The sequence below is a fragment of the Myxine glutinosa genome, chromosome 3 (assembly GCF_964187855.1).
Source record: "Myxine glutinosa chromosome 3, kmMyxGlut1.1, whole genome shotgun sequence".
Classification (NCBI taxonomy): Eukaryota; Metazoa; Chordata; class Myxini; order Myxiniformes; family Myxinidae; genus Myxine; species Myxine glutinosa.
The window spans coordinates 132,847,464-132,869,682 of record NC_136263.1 but is presented as its reverse complement, the minus strand read 5'-3'; the positions used below and the strand labels follow the sequence as shown (position 1 = coordinate 132,869,682).

The following is a 22,219-nucleotide window of genomic DNA, read 5'->3' as shown; positions in this document are numbered from 1 at the left end:
ATTTGAAAAATTTTTTTGCATCCCCAATGGATCAAAAGACCTTCTCACATTGATCCAATCATGAGGATTAGCCAAATTATATAGGCCCTGCTATTGTAATCATTTAGTTACTTTACACATGTTCAAATTCACACCATGGATACGCATGGAAAAATAAGTCATCATTGTTACAAAAATGGAATTATTTATTTATCGAATGCACACATTTTTACAATATTGCATTTTCCATCATTCGTCTAATTCATTACAATTGGAATTATTTTGTTATCGAATGCACACATTTTTACAATATTGCATTTTCCATCATTCGTCTAATTCATGACAATTTTCTGTTGATGCTAAGAAAGTAGCATGCATTGTGTTTACATTTGCATGCACAAATGAGAAATCATTCATTCCAATGGCATAAGGACTCGTAAAATGAAGTTCATTTTCTTTTTCAACAATTAACCACAATCGAAGTCTGCACAGAAATATCTGCATTAATTAAAACAAACGATATATTCACATTAGATATCTAACAATAAATGCTTGCAAAACTGTTCCATGTTCATCGTCTTCATTTTATATTTAGATAACATTCAACACCCTAGCTTTTGCCTCACAATTTATATGCTTAGTCAACACTGTATTTTAGAATAAAATACCAATGGGTAACCACAAATACATCATTCTGACAAGATGTTGCTGAGGTAGCGCATTTGCCTTTGGGCTTTCTAGTTGGGATTTGATGTCCAGCCGGGCTATAAATCGTCAGATTCGTGTTTCACAGGGAGGGCATTGAATCACAAAGTACGACGCCTCACAAATATGGGCGTCATGATAGTTGTCTTGTCACTCACACACACACACACACACACACACACACACACACACACACACACACACACACACACACACACACACACACACACACACACACACCGCTTTGTACAGGTAAGGCATTTTAGGTCCTATGTACGAGAAACCGTAATCTCGCCTTTTCCACTGTACGAGAGAGATGGGGATCAGGCAGTTACCGGTACGTCTTCCGGATATACTAGTGCCACGCTTTTTGAACCATAAGCACCGTCGACTCCACAAATCGGTTTTAAAATGCGTTAAAGAAACAGTGAAACTATATAAAGTCAGTCGGCTCCTGCCAGTGTTCAGGTGAGTGGCGTATATAGAGCTTAATGTCTGAAAACGGCACTAAAACTTAAAGAAGAAGAACAGGAAGAGAAGAGACAGCGTTCACGTGGTGTAACGGGTCACGTGCTCTTCTACTTTACAAGGTACCGGTAATCACGTTGTGCTCCTGAAGCGTGTTCGAATGAGTAATTCCGTTTGAATGAGTTGACAGGTATGATGTGCGAAGTTGTATTCGTAAATATGAAATTCGATGATTTAATTTTTCCCCAATGGTCTTGTGATATAATGATCTCGTTCTAAATGTTGATTGCAATATCATTATCTGAGAGAGCCTGTGACGAGGCCTTCGTGTCGCGATCGCTTGGTGTCGGTTTAACAAGGCGTTTGGTTTAACAAGGCGTTTGTCAGTCTGTGTGTGTTTTATACTGTTTCGTTTTTCCTCATTTGTTGGCGGCAGTGTGCGAAAGGTAAAAGCAAAGACTAGAGGAATACTCAGGGTGTATAGGAATGTTAGTTAGTTCCACTGTGGCACACTTTGTGTAATCTTTTTTTTTTCTGTCTTAAGCGAAATTTTTTTATTTCAATTTTCAAACCAAATGTTTAAGTTTAACGTTAAACATAAAATTGATACGTGACGTTAAATGCCCTAAATTGGTTGGACTGAGGAAGATTTAAAATACATTGGGAAGAGGAGGAAGATTCTCCCCCGTTTAATTCGGACACAAAGTTTTGGTTTTACTTTTAGTTCCCTCAATTTGTACATTCTACATCCTTGTCCCGTCTGCCGACATTCCTTGGTGGACGTTAAAGATCCCGCGGTGTCTTTTGCGAAGAGTCGGCGAGTCATCACCGGCACCATGGCCAAGTTACAAATTCCTGCTCTAAATAGTACAGTAATAGTAGTCGAACGGCAGGTGTGCCCAGCCGGTTCGTGAAAACTCGGGCCAAGCCTACCCCGGCCTACCCCACAAGAACACGTGGGATAATGGTGACTTTTAAAGAAGAAGAAGAACGTTTACCTGCCGTGAGCGTGAATCGACAAAGGTTTTGCCCCTTCTGAACTGAAGTTAGTGTAATTAATAATGACCCGACTGCAAAGCCGCAATGAGCCGGCGAAGCAAACAAAGCCTCTTGCCACTATTTTACCCATCACGATGGCATCAGTAGGTTAGGTAGTAGGTAGGTTAGTAGGTACCGTACCTAGTTAAAAATGACACCATTTGCATTCTGGATGAGATTAAAATTTATGAAATTTCCTTCTTGATTAATTCGGTGAATTCCGTCTCAACTTCGGATATTCCCGGCCGTGCAAAACTATCCCCTACGGCCGCGAGATTTCTAAAAAATAATTCTTCGTCAATTTTAGAATATTTGACGCCGTTTTCAGCCACTGAACTGAAAATATATAGAACCAGCCAAAACCCGTGGAACATCCACGGAAGGGAGGATGTGGTGTATGGATAGAGTGTACCATTATAGATGGCATAGGGGATTTGCTTGTCCAAGTAAGAGTTAGGAAGAAAGATGAGAATGAAGAGTGCGTATATGAACAACGATCACCGGCACAAATGCATGCTCTGGATTGTCCACTCAGTGGACGGCTTGCTTTCGCCTTCGCCTGTCCAATCAGCGGACGGCTTGCTTCGCCTTCGCCCAGCAGACGCCAATACGATGGCGTCGTAAGATGGCGTCGTATCGGCAGTTAATCGGATGCTTTTGGGCCCCAACGTCGGCTAATTCAGATTTTTCGAGTATGGCTGTACGTGATAAACAAAGAGCGCGGTTCGTAGATCGTAAATCCATTAGTGCCGTGGGCATCGGGTCACTGGGTGCGGCGTAAAAGGGATAACAAAGTCGAGTCCTTACGGTATTATTATATAGATGACCATTGCCATTCACACCACACAGGTGGAGGTGTAGCTACCGGACGCCATCTTGGTTGGCACTCGATGCTGGGCGATGGTGATTTCCGTCATGTGTTTGCACGTAATTTATTGAGAATATTCACATCTGCCCCAGTGTCTATTTTAAAACGCACCGAACAGTTGTTCAAGTCAACCGTTCCATACCACGGATGATCTCGGGAACCCGGAACACTCACACCTCCACAAACATGGTATCTTCCTCATGACCAATCACAACATCAACTGCCCTTACAAGACAACACTCTCTGTAGTGCCCCATTTTCATGCACCTGTAGCACATACCTTGGCAGCTGGACACGTCTGACTGTCCTTATGCGCAAAACCTCCGAGAACAAATGAGATCGGCGAAGCGAGTCGGTCGAGTCGTGCTAACCAAGATGGCGACACGGCGGCTACACTTTTCACGGAGTATGAGCGTTCTATATATTTTCAATTCAGTGTTTTCAGCCTCCGAAACGCAGTAATAAGCTTTTTTGAAATATTTTTTCAAATGCTCGAATCTCATTGGTTCCGGTGTTTGGTGAAGATTTTCGTTGAAGATAACCAGGGCCCGTGCGGGCCCGGGGAACGAGGTTGGTCTTAAAGTATTTTAATTACAAATTAGAGGTGCATAAGATTGTGAATCAAACAAAGACGGGTGAAACAAACTCCTATTGAACTTTTTCGCAATTTTTATGCATACTTCCGCATCCGCAAGATGGCGGCCGAAACGCTGTAATAAGCTTTTTTGAAATCTTTTTTTCAAATGCTCGAATCTCATTGGTTCCAGTGTTTGGTGAAGATTTTCGTTGAAGATAACCAGGGCCTGTGTGGGCCCGGGGAACGAGGTTGGTCTTAAAGTATTTTAATTATAAATTAGAGGTGCATAAGATGGTGAATCAAACAGACGGGTGAAACAAACTCCTATTGAACTTTTTCGCAATTTTTTATGCCTACTTCCGCATCCGCAAGATGGCGGTCTCCATGGAGCAATTTGGTGCGTCAAAGCTTCGAAATTCTCAAAGGATCCAGCAAAATCTGGCTTTACAACATAATACGTACGCGTTCATTCACAACACCGGATTCACCGGCTATTATTATCTATATATATGTAAAACACTGTGTGTGTGTGTGTGTGTGTGTGTGTGTGTGTGTGTGTGTGTGTGTGTGTGTGTGTGTGTGTGTGTGTGTGTGTGTGTGTGTGTGTGTGTGTGTGTGTGTGTGTGTGTGTGTGTGTGTGTAATGTTACCGATAGACTCCTAAACGGAGAGGCTCACGTACTTGATATTTGGCATAGACATAGCCATTGAGCCTGGGACGAACATGGCCGAGACCATATTTGACGAGATCCATATTTTTTATTCATATTTACCTCAGCGCATTTCAGCGAAGTACCTGCTAATCTCAGCCGGTTCCAGAGCAGCTCGCTGATTCGCTCAGAGCGATCACGTGATGTTCCATTCCCGCCGCCAGACTGATTCGCTCAGAGCGATCACGTGATGTTCCATCCCGTCACATGTTTTTTCACCTTTTATGCGATCGTGTTTTGTATCGATTTTGTGCGATATGAATTAAATGTCTTTGAAACGTCTTTCTACAACCCTTCCGTAACCGATTGGAGCAGTTTATTGCCGCACAAAACGAGATCCGCGAAGCGAGTTGGTCGAGTCATGCTGACCAAGATGGCGACACGGTGGCTTCACTTTTCACGGAGTATGAGCATTCTATATATTTTCAATTCAGTGCGCCCGTGATTTGTGGCATAGACATGACCATTGGGCCTTCACGGTGTAATTTGTGCGAGGCTTTTGTCCGAGTGAGCTTGAGTCGAGAGGGCGAATGTACGGGTTGGGAATGTACGGGTCTCCCTTCCCCCACCCGGCAACGCCGGTACTGGAGGACCTCACAAGATCGGTGAGTCTCCAAAATCCGCTTCGTGCTGTTGCGAATATGCAGGACTATGTCCGATTGTTGTGCTGCTCTCACACCATGAGAACTGCAACGTCATTGTTGACTGGCCATCCCCTTCCCTCCCCCCTCCATCCCCCTCCACCCTACCCCTCCCCTTGTCCCCTCCCCCTCCATTTCCCCCCTCCCCCTCCCCCTCCATTTCCCCCCTCCCCCTCCCTTTTCCCCCTCCCCCTCCCTTTTCCCCCTCCCCCTCCCTTTCCCCCTCCCCCTCCCTTTCCCCCTCCCCCTCCCTTTCCCCCTCCCCCTCCCTTTTACCCCTCCCCTGCCCTTTTCCCCCTCCCCTTCCATTTCCCCCCTCCCCCTCCCTTTCCCCTCCCCCTCCCTTTCCCCCCTCCCCCTCCCCTTTTCCCCCTCCCCCTCCCTTTTCCCCCTCCCCCTCCTTTTCCCCCTCCCCCTCCCCTTTTCCCCCTCCCCCTCCCTTTTCCCCCTCCCCTCCCCTTTTCCCCCTCCCCCTCCCTTTCCCCCCCCCTCCCTTTTCCCCCCCTCCCCCCTCCCTTTCCCCCCCTCCCTTTTCCCCCTCCCCCTCCCTTTCCCCTCTCCCCCTCCTTTCGCCCCTCCCCCCTCCCCCTCCCTTTCCCCCCCTCCCCCTCCCTTTTCCCCCCCTCCCCCTCCCTTTCCCCCTCCCCCTCCCCCTCCCTTTTCCCCCTCCCCCTCCCTTTTCCCCCTCCCCCTCCCCCTCCCTTTTCCCCCTCCCCCCTCCCTTTTCCCCTCCCCCCTCCCTTTCCCCTCCCCCCCTCCCTTTTCCCCCTCCCCCTCCCTTTTTCCCCCTCCCCCTCCCTTTTCCCCCTCCCCCTCCCTTTTTCCCCTCCCCCTCCCTTTTCCCCCTCCCCTCCCTTTTCCCCCTCCCCTCCCCCTCCCTTTTCCCCCTCCCCCTCCCCCTCCCCTTCCCCCTCCCTCCCTCCCCTCCCCCTTCCCCCTCCCCCCCCCCCCCCCCCCCCCCCCCCGTTGACGTGTGGTACAAGATGACTGTGATATATTTCATTACCTCCGCCACCAAAGGTGGAGAGGTTATGTTTCCATCCCTGTCTGTCTGTTTGTGAACAGCATATCTCAAAAAGTTGTGGACAGATTCAGACAAAATTTAGTGGAGAGATTGAGTGTGAAAAGGACGAATTGTTTCGATTTTGGTGAAGATCGGGATCCAGATACAATAATTTGAAACTGATTCTTCAACATCAATTGAGAAGTTGGGCCAAAAACGATATTTTGTCCAGCACGATATCCCAAAAAGTTGTAGATGAGTTATGATAAAACTTGGTGGATGATTTGGTTAGGTTACAAGAACAAGCCGATTATATTTCGTTTCATGTCCGATTCCAGATCCGGCCTATCAGTGGGATACAAAACATAAACTGTTCAGCCTGGCTGAACGCTCTTCCGAGGTATGCGCTCTACCGAGTGCTGTTCCGTATTTCTTCTTCTTCTTTTTTCCCCCCTTTTTTCATTTTGTTTGAAAGAATCGACCCCATGTCCTCATAGGTACGTTATGACGTGTTTAAAATTGTGTTTCCATCTGAAAGAATGAACAGTTTTTGTGACAAATCATGTGCTTCTCTGCAGGGGAGATTTGAAATGGAGTCTCTACTAGCCCAGGACAGATTCCTCTCTTCTTTTGCCCAGAAGTATACAGTGCAGCCTCCTAGGGCGACGAAGCGGCCAAATTGGAACGGACGTTTGACTTGTAAGTTCTTATTTATTTCAAACTACTTTTATACGAGCAGTGTGCCTGAATAAGCCTGCCAGGTTTAGCATTTTGATTTTGAATTCATGCTTTCTAATTGTGGCAGTTATCTTGCGAACTTGATATTGATAACTGATGATTTTGAATCTTCGCATCACTCGTAGGCCTATCGTTACACGTATTTTTGAAAAAATTGTTGCGCTGCTTTTATTTATAGAAGCATAGATGTCAATATTTAGCAAAAGCATCTCAAAGCCTCTTGTGCATTTGCTGAAAAACAAATCTGGATCATTCTTCAAATCCAATTTCATTCTTATTGAATCTGAACAGCACGAGCTGAGTTTGAATCCTTTTTGAAAGTGAAAAGTAAATTTATCCGACTTTGTAAGTCCTTTAAACTGGTGACCATATTGACCCAAAATAATTTTTAATTGACTCCACTTCCAAGAATCTACTACTGTCGTGGATCTGTATTTTATTTAATTGTTGGCATGTAACGTGTACTTCTGCTTCTGCTGTAAAGTGTAGTATAATAGGGTGTGTCGTCTCGAGGTAGAAAAGTGCAGTAACCCTGCATCCAGTTGTCCCCCTCTATCCTTTATCTTCTCTAACCTCTTCCAAACCCATTTTTCACCAACGACCTTTGCTCCTTCCTCCGTCCACCATACCCAGTTTCTATCCCGAGATGATGCACCCTTTGCTGATGTTCTTACATACAAAACTTCTGCAATTCCACTTTACACCTCTCCGTACTACTTCAGCCTCTTCGTTAAGTTCCTTGTACCTGACCCGCATCCTCTCCTTGTAAAGGGTGGCTTGAAAATCTACAAAATACAAAACTAGAATATCTTGGTTGGATAAGTGTCCAGCCCCTGAGTTAATACTTGGTGGAAGCACCTTTGACAGCAATTACAGCTGTGAGTCTGTTGGGATAGGTCTCTACCAAATTTGCACACCTTGATTGAGCAATATTTGCCCATTATTCTGAACAAAACTGTTCAAGCTCAGTCAGGTTGCGTAGGGAGCGTTGATGGACAGCAATCTTCAAGTCATGCCACAAATTTTCGATTGGATTTAGGTCGGGGCTCTGACTGGGCCACTCAAGGACATTTATCTTTTTGTTTCTTAGCCACTCTAGTGTAGCTTTGGCTGGGTGCTTCGGTTCGTTATCATGCTGAAAGGTGAACTTCTGTCCCAATTTCTGCTTTCAGATTACAGTTACAGAGAGCAGCAGGTTTTCCTCTTGGACTTTTTCTGTATTTTGCTCCATCCATTTTCCTTCCTATCCTTAAAAGTGTCTCAGTCCCTGCTGATGAGAAACATCCCCATAGCATGATGCCATGACCATGATTTACCTTAGGGATGGTGTTATTTGGGTGATGTGTTGGGTTTGCGCCAAATGTAACGTTTTGCATTTTGGCCAAATATTCCATCTGGTTTTGTCAGACCACAAAACTTTTTGCCACATGGCTACAGAAACTCCGGAGTGGGTTTTTGCATACCTCACGGGACTCAATGTGGACGTTTTGAGAAAAGGCTTCCTTCATGCCACCCGACCGTACAGGCCATACTTGTGGAGTGCTTGGGATATTGTTTTCACATGCACACAGTGACCAGTCTTTACCATAAAGGGACTCGCTCTTTCAAAGTTGCCATTGGTCTCTTGGTGGCCACTCTGATCAGTCTCCTCCTTGCTTGATCATCCAGTTTGGAGGGACGACCTGATCTAGGCAGGGTCTTGGTAGTACCATACGCCTTTCACTCCTTAATGATTGTCTTGACTGTGCTCCATGGGATATTCAAGGCCTTTGAAATATTTTTATTCCCAACATTTTATTCCCTGATCTGTGCCTTTTCACAACTTTATCCCGGAGATCTTTTGAAAGCTCCTTGGTGCTCATAGTTGAGTCTTTGCTGTGAAATGCACTACCCAGCAGAGGAAACCTACAGGAACAGCTAATTTTATTCTGATATAATCAGAATCAGAACAATTTAACACAGGTGGAGGCCAATTAACTTGGTGTGTGATTTTGAAGGTGATTGGTTACACCTGAGATAATTTACAATTACAATTTTAAGGGGGGTTGACACTTATTCAGCCAAGATATTACTGACTATGTTCGTGACCCAGCTTCCTAATCTGCTCGACCACTGCAATACTCTTCCTGGTTTCGTCTTGATTCTTGGAGATTTCAACGTCCACTACGACCAACCACAACATCCTCTCACTTCAAAGATCATTGACCTCCTTTCTACTTTTAGTCTGTCTCAGTCTGTCTCCCAACCTACACACGTTAAAGGACACATCCTGGATTGGTTAGTGCACAGATGCGATGATCAGTTGGTGCAGTCCACGTCAGTGACCTGTGCTATCACCTCGGACCACTTCTGTGTCACCAGCCACCTGAGTATTGCTGTTCCTCGTCTTCAGCCCACCTTCATCACTGCCCGCAACATTCGTGCCATCGACCGTTCCACCTTTAAAGAGGACCTTCACACCCGTCTCTCTGGCCGTTCCTATGTCACTGCAGAAGACCTCGACTGTTGCCTCCGCACAGCGTTGGACTGTCATGCTCCAGCGACACGGCGCGCCGTTCCCAGACGCAGGAGTACTCCGTGGTTCAGCGCAGTCAGCGACAAAGTCAGGGCTGCCAAAAAGGAATGACGACGTGCCGAGAGACAGTGGCTGAAGACTGGCCTCACAGTCCATAAACAGTTGTATAACATAGCTAAAAGACTCGTCATAAAAATTATTCTGAAAGCAAAAATGTCATATTTCTGATCGGATTACTAGGAGCTCCTCCTGCAAGCAACTGTTCAGCATTACCAACCGCCTGTTTGCCACCAAAAATAAATCCGTTCTTCCCACTGTGTTTCCTCAAAACGAACTACCCCAACGCTTCCTGCATTTCTTTCACAATAAAATTCAGTCAATAAGAAACAATCTTGACAAGCAGTCACTCCTTTCCTTCGATGATGCTGAACACTGCTTTCACGGACGACCTCTTAGTTCGTTTACTCCTGTTACTGAGGAAATTGTCAAATGTACAATCCTTAAGTCAAACACAAAAACATGTGATCTTGACCCCCTTCCCACTGATTTGTTTATTGAGTGTTTGGACACCCTCCTCCCATTTATTACTGCAGTTAGCAATGATTCTCTGACTATGGGTTCATTTCTGCTTCTCTTTAAACAAGCTCTTGTTAAACCACTTCTTAAAAAGCCCACCCTTGACCTTAACGACATGAAAAATTACCGTCCTATCTCCAACCTGTCTTTCCTGTCAAAGATCACAGAAAGAATTGTGCTATCACAGATGAATGACCATCTAGTTTCAAATAATCTTTTCAATTCTCGCCAGTCAGCATATAGACCAGGCCATAGCACCGAGACCGCTCTCCTAAGAATAACCAATGATCTTCTGACCTCTCTTGACTGTGGTAAGGTTTCCGTTCTTGCTCTTTTGGACTTGTCTGCCACCTTTGACACGATTGACCATAGTGTCTTAATTCGTCGTCTTGAAATCACATTTGGTATAACTGGTACTCCCCTTTCTTGGCTGATGTCCTATCTTACTGATAGAGTGCAAACAGTTGTTGTCAATGGCCAGAAATCAGCCCCTTCTCCGCTTTCCTTTGGCGTTCCCCAGGGCTCGGTCCTGGGACCTATCCTCTTTCTTTTGTACACTCAGCCTCTATTTGATATTGTTGCCAGACATTCAGTTGATCACCACGCCTTTGCGGACGACAATCAGCTGTACAAAGGAAGCACGATTCAACAAATCGTGCCCACTGTTGAAGTGTTAGAGGGCTGTATTGCCGACGTGAAGGCGTGGATGACCCAAAACAAACTTCAGCTGAACGATGCTAAAACAGAGTCTATGATTGTAAGATCACACAGATGTCCTCTACAATGTTCACTTCCTACCACTATTCATGTTGGTGAAACCGATGTAAACTTTGTTTTGTCGGCCAAGAACCTTGGTGTGGTTTTCGACTGTAACATGACATTTTCCAAGCAAGTACTTCAAACTTGCAAATCAGCATACTTTCAGCTGCGAAAGATCGCATCCATTCGCCACTTTCTTACTCCTCAAGCTGCTCTAACTCTGGTCTGTGCCCTTGTCCTCTCAAGGCTAGACTATTGTAATTATTTGTACTAGGGCATGCCCGTACGTGTTAATGACTGAATTGGGAGAAATAATGCGCATAAGAAATCGAGAAATTATTATTTTCTCCGGAAGAAATCGAATTACGAACCGTAATGGCGCACGCGCTCGGCTCGGCTCGCTCTCACATCGGCCACGCCTACGCAATAACGCGTTCTGTGATTGGCTGCCGGAAGTGCAGTCTTCACTGTCCGGAAGGTCGCAAATCGCAGTTACGATGAATCGCAAATTCGTTTTAATTAGTTTTAAAACATAGTTTAACGGCAACATAGTTTGCCAACGTGAAATAAATGAATACGCTCTCAAATGTGCCGTCCGAGGCAGAGTCTGTTCGCCACGTTCGGCACACGTGATAGCTCGCTGCTCTCTGATTGGTTGAATCGTTTTTTGGACATAGCTCGGTAACTACTTCTCCGATTAATATGAAACGTTGAAAAGGCACATCCTCGGGTCCCCAGCAATATACCTGGCAAGTTTAAAGTATATCGGACCCGTGGTTGTCGAGAAACAGCGGTCACAGACAAACAAACAAACACACACACAGACACACAGACACACAGACACACACACACACACACAGAGATTGCTGGAATTATAGATAGATGCTGGCTGCCCTCAGTTGCTCTTGGATAAGTTACAAAAGGTTCAAAACTCTGCCGCTCGTCTTGTCTGTAAGGCGAAGAAGTCTGACCATGTTACTCTGCTTCTTGAATCTTTACACTGGCTGCCTGTCTCTGCTCGTGTGCAATACAAAATTTGCACACTTTGTTATAAATCATTGTGTGGAGCGGGACCTCACTATCTCTCCGATTTGCTCACTCTCTATGAACCTCGGCGACGGCTTCGTTCAAGCGCCGACTCTATGACCTTAGAGCCGCCGCGCACCAGCACCAAGTCATTTGGCGAGAAATCCTTTTCCTTTGCTGCACCTCTGCTCTGGAATGACTTGCCTTCCTCTGTTCGACATGTTGACTCTCTTCCTGCCTTTAAAACCTCCCTCAAAACCTATCTGTTTCACAAGTCTTTCAAAGTCTAAGTCCTGTTTTCCCTTTGGTTTGAGGTGGGACAGAGATCGAGAGTATGTCTGTGTACATGTGCGGGGGAGGGAGGAGAGGAGGAAGGGGAGTACACATCTGTGGGTTTTGAATGGGGAGGGAGAGGAATAGGGCAAGAGTGAAGGTGTGTCTGTGTGTGTGTATGTTTGTGTGTGTGTGTGCGGTGTGTGTGTGCGTTCGCATGATAATGTAAAGCGCCATGAGGGTAGTTTACTCTGCTTGATGGGGCTATATAAGACTCCTTTATTATTATTATTATAATCTAGTTTTGTATTTTTTTTTTCTGAAATTTGTACAATTTATTTTTCACTTGGAAGTTGTGGGTCACGATGTGTAAATAAGTCTGATCTAACGCAATTTAATTCCATGTTATGCCTCAACAAAAGGTGAAAATTTTGAAAGGGGGTGTATACTTTCTATAGGCACTGTACAAAGGACATATGCAGACATGGCAGTATGTACATTGAATGATATGAGTACACCAGGAGAGTGGCCCCCACTTTTCCTTGCACTCTTCAATGTTTCCTATTGAGTGGTTGAAGATGGTCATCTTTGATTGGTCACATAATTTATATTAACAAAATAATTTCTACCATGGGGCTTCGAAAGAGTTTTCATTTTGTTCTGGGTGTTTATCTTGATGTTTTTGGAAATATCTGTATTTTGACTTTTTTATTGTGGGAAAACGTTTTCTCAAAGTAGCACGCATGCGCATGTGATGTTCAACATTTTTGCTTTCACCGGCGATCGTATTTTCACTGAATTTTTTAACAAAGTGGGGTGACTTCCAAGTCGAATTTCACTTTGGCTAGAAATTTTTGGCAAATTTTCATAACTACACCACACCTACTCCCTACCAGGGGATGGGGGGTGGGCAGCAGGAAGGATCATTCCTCTCTGGGATCTATAGATTACAGTTGATGTATGGTTGGGCCTCAAGAACATTGGGGGAAGGGGGGAGGAGGGGTGTTAATTTACCAATTTTATTGGAGAGCGCTTGCCAAGTGGCTTAAGCATTCGAGCAAGCACTCAATTCAAAACAGTTATTAAGGAACGGCAGGCTTGGTAAATGCTAGCTACCTGCTTGCTAACTGAGCACACCCTGGGTTTCCTCCTTTTCAATTTTGTGTTAAACAGCATTAGCAACTTTTTAAAAAGGCAATCTTATGTGTTTGTGGTTTATAATATTTTTCCTGTTGGTAGGGCCCGGTGCTACCATGAAACGCCATGGTAAGCTATTTATAAATGTTGACACTGCGTTTTTTAAGGAGGAAAATCTCCTTGGGGAGTAGGATATATTATTCGTATTAATTTTGTTTTGTAATAACATTGATATTATGCTTTTGTTATTAGAAGTGGCCTTGGAAAAACGTCATGCTAAGGCCATGTTAACACGGATTTCCACCTCAACACGCAACCCCATTGCAGGGAAAACCCCCTTGGCGGAGAAAACCCCCTTGGGGAGGGGGGTAAATGAATGCGCTACAACCTTCATTATGTGATCCTTAGACCTTCTGTCAAGTTTGGTTCAGATTGGATAAGTAACGGCCGAATGTATTGCAGTCAAAAATCGTCAGACAGACAGACAGACACTAAATTGCGTATTTTAGTGTGATTGTGCATGGGAATAAAGTGTGTAGACAATTGCGCACACTATCAGAGAATTTTGTGAATATTTTATCTGTAACTCTGTAATCCTGACACTTTTTTCAACAATGTACTACATTTTTTTTTTCTTTTTTTTTTCTTCTGTGTTTGATTCAGTTATTTGTTTGAAGTCACGGATTCTGTGAATCCCATCTGTTTTCTGCGATTGCCGCTACTCATAGGCTCTCCATGTTTCAGGGGAAGAGCAGGAGTTCAGAAATTGACCTTTTGGGCAGTTTGCATGGAAATAGCCTTCGTTGCCTTATGGTCAAGTTAATGGTGTGCATTCATAAAGCCTAAACCTAACTCTACCTTTATCAACTTGAAGTTACAGGTGGATCAAGTTTGCCAATTAAAGGTGCGAAACACTTGAGTGTTATGGTGAACAGTAACGAGAGAGACAAACCAACCAAACATGTCAAGAAACAAAAGGGAAAGCAAAGCCAAGTAAAAGAGAAGCCCAACAAAGAGATGACCAAAGAGAAATCTGTCAATCAGTCAGACAGTGCTGGTAAGATTCCTGCAATTTTTATTTCTATGTCCTCATGTTATTTTTTAATTATTTCTCGATATATTTTTGTCTTCTTTTTGAATGTTTGCGATCATGACAGTTTGCCCAGTTTTATTGGCATGTCTAAAGTAAATCCTGAAAGTTAATTTGGAGTTGTCCTCCTTTCCACAGATACGCGCAAGCCAGGTACTAGCTGCTTGGCAGTGGAGTTGCTGCGGTCCAGTCTCCGAGCCAAGATGGCAGAAGGCAAGGTATAGGTACATGGGGAATGTGAATCTAATGTTTACCAGGGAGGTGTGGACAATTGGATCAGGAACAGGCTGATAATGAAGTTTGTATTGAACTAAATGCTTTTCTTTGGACGTTGATTGTGATTTTACTCCAACCTCACATGCAATTTATTTGTATATGGCAGCTCGTGACACTTTTGTGACCATAAATCCGAGTATGAACTGTTTTTTTCCCCCCCACCACATCAGTTACGATGAGGTGATGGTTTTATGCAATTTGAGAAATGTATTTTCCAAGACGTCACCAGATAAACTAAATCAAGACAGATAGATGTATGTACAGTGCATTCAGAAAGTATTTAGACCCCTTCACTTTTTTCACATTTTGTTATGTTGCAGCCTTATGCTGAAATCGTTTAAATTCATTTTTTCCTTCATCAATCTACACTCAATACCCCCATAATGACAAAGAGAAAACAGGATTTTAGAAAGTTTTGCAAATTTAATAAAAAGAAAAATCTAAAATATCACATTGACTTAAGTATTCATACTCTTTGCTATGACACGTGAAATTTAGCTCAGGTGCCTCCCATGTCTCTTGATCATCTTTGAGATGTTTTTACACCTTGGTTGGAGTCAACCTGTGGTAAATTCAATTGATTGGACATGATTTGGAAAGGCACACACCTGTCGATATAAGGTCTCACAGCTGACAATGCATATCAGAGCAAATACCAAGCCATGAGGTCAAAGGAACTGCATGCAGAGCTCAGAGATAGGATTGTGTCGAGGCACAGATCTGGAGAAGCCTACAAAAAAATCTCTGCTGCATTGAAGGTCCCCAAGAGCACAGTGGCCTCCATAATTCTTAAATGGAAGAAGTTTGGAACAACCAGGACTCTTCCTAGAGCTGGCCGCCAGGCCAAACTGAGCAATCAGGGGAGAAGGGCCTTGGTAAGATAGGTGACCAAGAACCCGATGTTCACTCTGGCTGAGCTCCAGAGATCCTGTGTGGAGATGGGAGAAACTTCCAGAAGGACAACCATCACTGCAACACTCCACCGATCTGGGCTTTATGGCAGAGTGGCCTGGCGGAAGCCAATCAGTTCAATCTTTGTTTCATCAGACCACAGAATCTTGTTTCTCACAGTCTGAGAGTCCTTTAGGTGCTTTTTTGCAAACTCCAAGCAGACTTTCATGTGTCTTTCACTGAGGAGAGGCACACTGGATGGTGTGAGTTTGTATTACCTGTAAGAGAAATTCCAAATTGATGATAAAAATGTGGCCTAAGACTTTTGCATATTACTGTACTACCTACATAGTCTGTGAAGGCAAATTTATTGGTTAACATGAGTAATAATAATGGATTATTGTTTGATTGTAACTCATAGTACCTTTATTACAGAATTGCTTTTGTCCCCAGCAATGATAAATTTGTGCCAAAAATTACTTATTTACTGCATTTACTACATTGTAAGTATGTATTAAAAAAATTCTCAATTGTTTTCAATTCACCCCAAACCTCAACAGCCAATTTATTTGACGAAGGAACAAGAGGAGAAGCGGGAGCGCCGTAGAATGGAGCGTGAGCGCAGGAAAAAGAGGAAGCACGATATTCAAAAAGTGAAGGATGAACAGCAGGAAATAAAGAGTGAGCCAGACTCGGAGCAGCTGGAAATCAAGAAAGAACTGGGTTCTGACACAGTGAACCATGTGGACTCGTTAGTGAGCAAGCCAAATATAGAGCAAGAACCAATCGATCTGTCATTTAACCTGCTCAATGTTGAGGAAGAAAGAATTTGGCACAAGAGCAAAGAAGATAAAAAAAAAGAGAAAAAGATGATGAAGGGTGGCATTAAGCCCCTGACCGGAAAGAACTACAAGCAACTGCTGTCCAGGTAACTTCCCACCTCCACCTTTCAGGGTTTTCAATAAGGACTGCTGTTGGACAAATATGCTGATACCAAGCCAATTTATCCAAACATGAACCATAGGCAAATTTCTTTCGAAACGAGGTAGTCTTCTTTGAATGCAGAACAAGGCTGTGGTGGATAGCATCATTGCTTGATGCAATGCCCTCTGATGGTTAGGGCAGGAATTTACGATTTGGCCATGGTGTCGGCGATAGCCACTTACTCTTCGTGAAAGACACCATGAGATCTTTAACATCCACCAATAAGTGTAGGCAGACGGGACACTCATTTAACGTCCATCTGAGGGATGGCACACATTGATGAATCACCCTGCCTGTGAAACACCGGGATGATAGCTTATAGGTGGTTTGGGATTTGAACCCAGGCTAGACAGCTTTAGTGGCAGGTGTGCGTACCTCTCGACCATCCTGTCGGCCCGGACGAGCTAGTGCGGTGTCCTTTATCTTTTCCCCTCACATACTCTTAATCAAATAAATCGGTGGTTGCTGCATGGACATTCTCATGAGGTTACATTCAAAGCTGTAACATCCTGGATTGCTCATGGTGGACACATAATTGGATTGGAAACTTCATGCAAAATGGGCCAAGCCCCATTCGCTGGTACGAGTTGACTGATGCTGGCTGCCAAATTATTCCAAATTGATGCGAAATACCTCATTTAATGGACATGCTGGAAAGAAGAGCCAGCAAGATAAAGGTAGTTGCTTAAAACAACAACAACACTAATTTCACCCCTGTATTGAATAAACAACACATTTGAGCACAACCCTAACAACATGGTTTAACTGGTGGTGTAACACAAGTGATTGTGTAACATATACATTTTGGTTCTCGATTCTTTTGTGGAGTTTACTTTTGGAAGTAAATTTTTACTGCCATTGTAACAATGAATGCAGTTCATCTCAGAGAAACTGGCAAGGCAGTTCAGAGGTGAGACACTGAACGTTGCCTGCTTGCTCCAAGGGGTGTTGATTGGGAATGGATTTGACATACTGTTGCAAGGTTTTGCCAGCAGAGGGCAAGATTGCAGACTTTGGGTCCCATTGGGATTGGAACTTAAGGGTGTAGTACTGGTGAAAATTTGAGAAAACTACATAGGTACCTTTGAGAGGCCTTTACACAAAAACAAAGTCAAGTTAATATCTAATTTTCAGTTTTTCTTGAAAGATATAATCTTGGCTTTAACTCAGACCAGCTTCAACGCTTCTTTGTCATATTACATGCATATAATTTGCATAAATTAGACCGTCAATAAAAAACAAGGAAAAACAAAGAACACATTTCTACTTCTATCTTCTATGTCACCTATCATTCTTTTCACACAAAACTTGGTACATGTATTATACATGTGTTACTCTACTACCTGATGAGGATTTTGTGAAATTATGTCAAATGTTCACTAATTAGCTAATTATGGCAATTACCAGATAAAACTTGGTTGTCCTTCAATAAATCCACAATGGCTACTCCTATAAACAAAAGCCTTCATCATTTTAAAGGAAGTGATATTCTGAATATCCTGTCCAAATTTCAGCCCAAAAGAATGATGCAAATTTAAAGTTATAACAAATTTCATGCAAAATATTATATTTCTTGTAAATTGCGTGTAAAGATAACAATAATTAGGGGTACTTCTATGACCTCTAATAGCATGGTTCTTGTTTATAAGACTATAAGGAAACTGTTCAGCTAAAAAAAAAGAAGAAAAAAATCACCTGTTCACCAGTACTACACCCTTAAGCCAGTTGTCTACTCACCCTCACTTGCAGGTGTTAATGATGCCACAGTGTTGCTTTAAGCATTCCCGAGTCTACGTGGGTTGGATTTTGGATCGATATCCTATCTCCATTCTGACCCTTTGTTTTATAAACTACAAAGCAGCCTTTGCTTAATGCTAGGTGAGCAGAAAATAAATGTTCACTTCAGACAAAACTATGATTTGTTGGTTTCAGAAGAATATCTTTAAACTATAAACCCAGACGTCCTAACTTTTTACCTCCGCCACCAAAGGTGGATGGAGGTTATGTTTTCACCCCTTTCTCTTTGTCTGTGAACAAGATATCTCAAAAAGTTGTGGACAGATTTGGTTGAAAGTTGGTGGAGAGGTAGTGTATGTGACGACGAAATGATTCGATTTTGGTGAAGATCCAGATCCAGCGAATATAATTTAAAGTACTTCTTCACCATTGGGAGATGGGGCTAAAAATGATATAAAGCAGGATATCTCAAAAAATTATGGACGGTTTTGGATGAAACTTGGTGGACCGATTGAGTGTGTGACAAGGACAAATTGATTCGATTTTGGTGAAGATCTGAACATGGATCTGGATCCGAGAATTATTTAATTTTTTAAGTGATTCTTCACCATTGAGAGAGTGAAAAGTCTAAATCTTAGTCTAAATGAGTGAAAAGCAATACGTAACATGATATTTCAAAAAGTTGTGGACGAGTTCTGACTAAACTAGGTGAATGAGTTGGTTCGGTGACGAGAACAAGCCGATTAGATTTTGTTTCAGGTCGGAATCCAGATTCGGCCTATCAGTGGGATACAAAACAAACTGTTCAGCCTGGCAGAGGTGTGCGCTATATCGAGTGCCGTTCTAGTTGTTGTTTGTTTATGAGTAACAGAATTCATCATGTCTATATATATATATATATATATATATATATATATATATATATATATATATATATATATAATTAGACATGCTTAATTCTGTGAAGGAAATTATTTTTTATCTGGTTACAGAGTTTATTGGTGCTCAAAATATTTTTTCTGATGCAGAATAATGCTCAAATAATAATAAATCATGCAAAATAATACATAATGCTCAAAATATTTTTTGCATATACAAGTAAACAATGCTTGATGAATTTGTGTTCATTTAACTCAGACTCGAGATGCACAAGCAGAAGATCGAGGGGATTCGGGCCCAGAATGAGGAAAAGGCTCATCGGATGGAAAAGAGGATGCAGTGGACAGCTGCTTTGTACCGTGCTGAAGGAATACACATAAAGGACGACGAAGGAAAGCTGCGTGCAGCACTCCACCGCAAGGAAGGGCGTAAAATACAGCGGCGGAATCAGTGGGAACTTCGCTCCACCAGTTTGACCGAGTACTTGGAGCGGAAGCAGGGCAGGAGGCAAAAGAACGTGCAGAGCAGGGTACAAGCGAAGAGCGATAGGCGCAAGGAACGAGCACACAAACGAGGCCGTGTGCTTCCGGAGGATCTTGCCAGGCTTGGGCTATGACAATGTGTGGATTGGTAAAGCATGGGAATGGTGGGTCCTTTTCTTTTTGACATCTTTTGTACAGCCCTTTTCGTTATTCGATCCGGAAGTGTTGGAAGAATCGCGCTATGGAATGATGTACCGTAACGATAAATACCCGAATGGTCACCATCTGTAAAGAAATAAAATTCCATTCCCGTGCAAAATCCACCTTTATCGAGCTAATTCAATCCTCAATTTGATTTTAAACAATACAAATTGTGCATCGCAATCATAGATTGTAGAAATCAGTTACCCACTGTAACAAATACATTGCACATAAATGTTGGTTTTCTTAGTCTAAATGAATGTGCCAAGTGTTGTATTTGGGTGTTTTCTGCAATCTAGCAGAGTTTGATGTACAAAAAAAAAAAAAAAGAAGATTTTAGGCACACAGCGAATTTGTTGAAACGGCGAATTTGTTCAAATCACAGAACTTGCCTGCTCTTCCAAAAGAACTTTCCTGCAAAAGAGTTTGCAGTCACAAATGCTGATCGGACTAGTTGATCCAAGGATTCCTTAATTCTCCATTGCTCTGGCTAGATCTGATTCGGCTGAAAGCAACTTTCCATATTGGATCAGAGATTGTGTGGAACATAAGAGAATAAAACTCGATCTCCTTTTCCCAGTCGATCAAAGGGAAATGGCAATTTTCAATAACCTTGTGCAACACCTGCTCATTGAAGTCTTCATTTTACCTCGTACATGTGACCAATAAGTACCAAACTTGACGTTGGTTCCCACGACTGTTTTGGAAGCATCCACGTCTTGTCTGCAGTTGGCAGAGAGATCGGACATCGCAATTGGTGGGTCTGAATGGCCATGGAACGCACGTCGTCACATTTCGACCAATCCTGAACAACTTGACTGTTTTCACAGGAATTACTAGGAAATTTGCCAAAGTTGCATTTGCAGAGTAGAATGATCGTTTTTTTAAAAACTATTTTTACCAATCCTTTTACCAAACGTTTTTACCAAACTTTACCAATCCAACTTTCCCAAAGTTGTATTTGCAGAGTAACGGAATAATTTGTTCTTGTAAAGATGGGAAGTAAATAATCGATTTAGACACAGCGATTTTAAGTTTGCAATATCAGACTTTTGCTTCACTTGCTTTTGGCATTCGGCCAATAAGGAGCTGATGCAGTTCAACAATAAATAAAAACACATTAGTACAGCAAAACAAGAGTGGGAAAGGACCATTAAAGAACATTTTGGTTCAAGCTGAACCACATTTGTATGCTTGCTATATTGTCATCCACCTGCCTACCAAACTGTCCCCATCAGCTGATTCGGCAGTGGCAGTAACGAGTATTCACAGAATTGAATGATTTGAAACATGACCAAATCAAGCAAATTGGCACCAAGGCTGTCATAGACGAAGACCGCATCCACAGTCTTGGCAGAGTTCAAGCTGCATATACTGGTGAGGTTCATTTTCAAGTTCCTGTGGAAATGCACGTGTCTAGGTCTGAGAAAGTCACTCTGACTCTTTGGTCGATGTGAGACTCGTCGTGACGTTCTTTCCGAGACCAAAAGACCTGTTAAACCATGAAGACTTCTTTGAAGCTTCGGCACGAGTATTAACCAAGTCGTGCTCCAGATCCTGCCAACAACATGCCATCCATCAAATATATGCCCTGAGACCTCTGCAAAACAACTACAAAACAAGCAATCTATGTTGGGGAAAGATGAGTTACTGAGAAGTAAAAAGGATTTATCCAACATGAGATGAGAAAAAATGGTTCAAAATTGGGGTTTCCATTCACCAAACATTGAACAACAAGAAATATGTCATCCTCAAGAATTTGAATGGAAGTTGCCATTAACACCAAATGTGTACTTTGGTTTACTTAATTCAGTTAGTTGGTACTCGTGTTAACCCGGTTTACTCCTCAGGTTCTTGTAAATGGGAAGGAAGCAAAATGTTTTGTCGTTACACACCTGGATTTTGCACTCCGCCTGCACTACCTCCAGTTTGACCATGGCCAACTCCTGTTCCATGTCCCTCAACTGCTCCTGCATATGTTGGTCGCTCGGTCTTTGTGGAGCACATGGTTCAGTATTTGAAGGTTCTGCAATTCCGGTAAGCTTCTCGCAGCTGGACAATTCTGACGTGTCATGCTGAGACTCCGGTACTGAATCGGGCTCACTGGGTGAGGGAGTTGAAGCGAGTTGAGGGGTGTTGAGCTCTGCCAATGCAGTCTCACTTGGTGTAGGTGCTTGCTCAAGCACCCGACTACAGTTGGCACAACCACCAAGCCATTTCTGCCAAATGAAAGAGAAAGCTCATTTTAAAGACAAATTACACACATCTGGGTTTTTAACAAATACTTCGGGCTTTTCAACATGTCCGAATGAAGATAAGTGGCAAAATAATGAGACGCAGGTATTCCAAAGCCTTCGGCCTGGTAAGCTCCAAGTGTGAGTTGTCGCTTATCTCACTTGGACACATTCTTTCTCATGTTTCCTTCTTAGCTCCATTTCATCAAGTTGTTTGCTCAGCTGTGAGCAGATCTGCAAAACAAATGCATCTTTGTTAAGCCGTGTAACAATACATGGGATTTGTCAGCAAAATGATTTTGTGGGAGGTCCAGAAAAGCCATTTTATTTTCTGTTAAAATGTTGATGTTACTAAAGCATGCTAGGGTGAATGTGATCAATATACCTAAACGATTCCATCACTTTTTTGCTTGTCTGTGTCATATATGTAAAG

The 22,219-nt window shown here is 43.0% G+C and overlaps 2 protein-coding genes across 23 annotated transcripts in view; one reads left to right on the top strand and one right to left on the bottom strand.

The window, feature by feature from the left end:
- Positions 1 to 1,213: 1,213 nt before the first annotated feature.
- On the top strand, positions 1,214 to 19,672 carry SURF6 (surfeit 6). Of its 7 annotated transcripts, none has more exons than XM_078774561.1 (7): positions 1,214 to 1,274; positions 6,327 to 6,388; positions 6,567 to 6,687; positions 13,893 to 14,069; positions 14,241 to 14,320; positions 15,830 to 16,197; positions 19,128 to 19,672. In XM_078774561.1, the coding sequence occupies exons 3-7, from the start codon at positions 6,579 to 6,581 to the stop codon at positions 19,483 to 19,485; spliced, it is 1,092 nt and encodes a 363-aa protein (XP_078630687.1). In that variant the 5' UTR covers positions 1,214 to 1,274; positions 6,327 to 6,388; positions 6,567 to 6,578; the 3' UTR covers positions 19,486 to 19,672. The 7 variants fall into 7 exon arrangements, with proteins under 7 accessions (XP_078630687.1, XP_067966205.1, XP_078630684.1 ...); XM_068110104.2 differs by having other exon boundaries at positions 1,226 to 1,274; positions 13,887 to 14,069; XM_078774559.1 differs by having other exon boundaries at positions 1,257 to 1,342; positions 13,887 to 14,069.
- LOC137423209 (rab GTPase-activating protein 1-like) overlaps positions 15,375 to 22,219 on the bottom strand; it is a 48,253-nt gene continuing 41,408 nt past the window's right edge. For 10 of the 16 annotated variants that reach the window (XM_068110105.2, XM_068110109.2, XM_068110106.2 and 7 more), the window contains 3 exons: positions 21,949 to 22,020; positions 21,448 to 21,771; positions 19,658 to 21,109 (listed from right to left, as the gene is read on the bottom strand). In XM_068110105.2, the coding sequence (XP_067966206.2) occupies positions 20,984 to 21,109; positions 21,448 to 21,771; positions 21,949 to 22,020 (522 nt within the window). In that variant the 3' untranslated portion in view covers positions 19,658 to 20,983. Of the gene's footprint in view, positions 15,548 to 19,058; positions 19,637 to 19,657; positions 21,110 to 21,447; positions 21,772 to 21,948; positions 22,021 to 22,219 lie in introns of those variants that run through there. The other 6 variants (XM_068110110.2, XM_078774568.1, XM_078774566.1 and 3 more) reach the window with 2 other exon arrangements.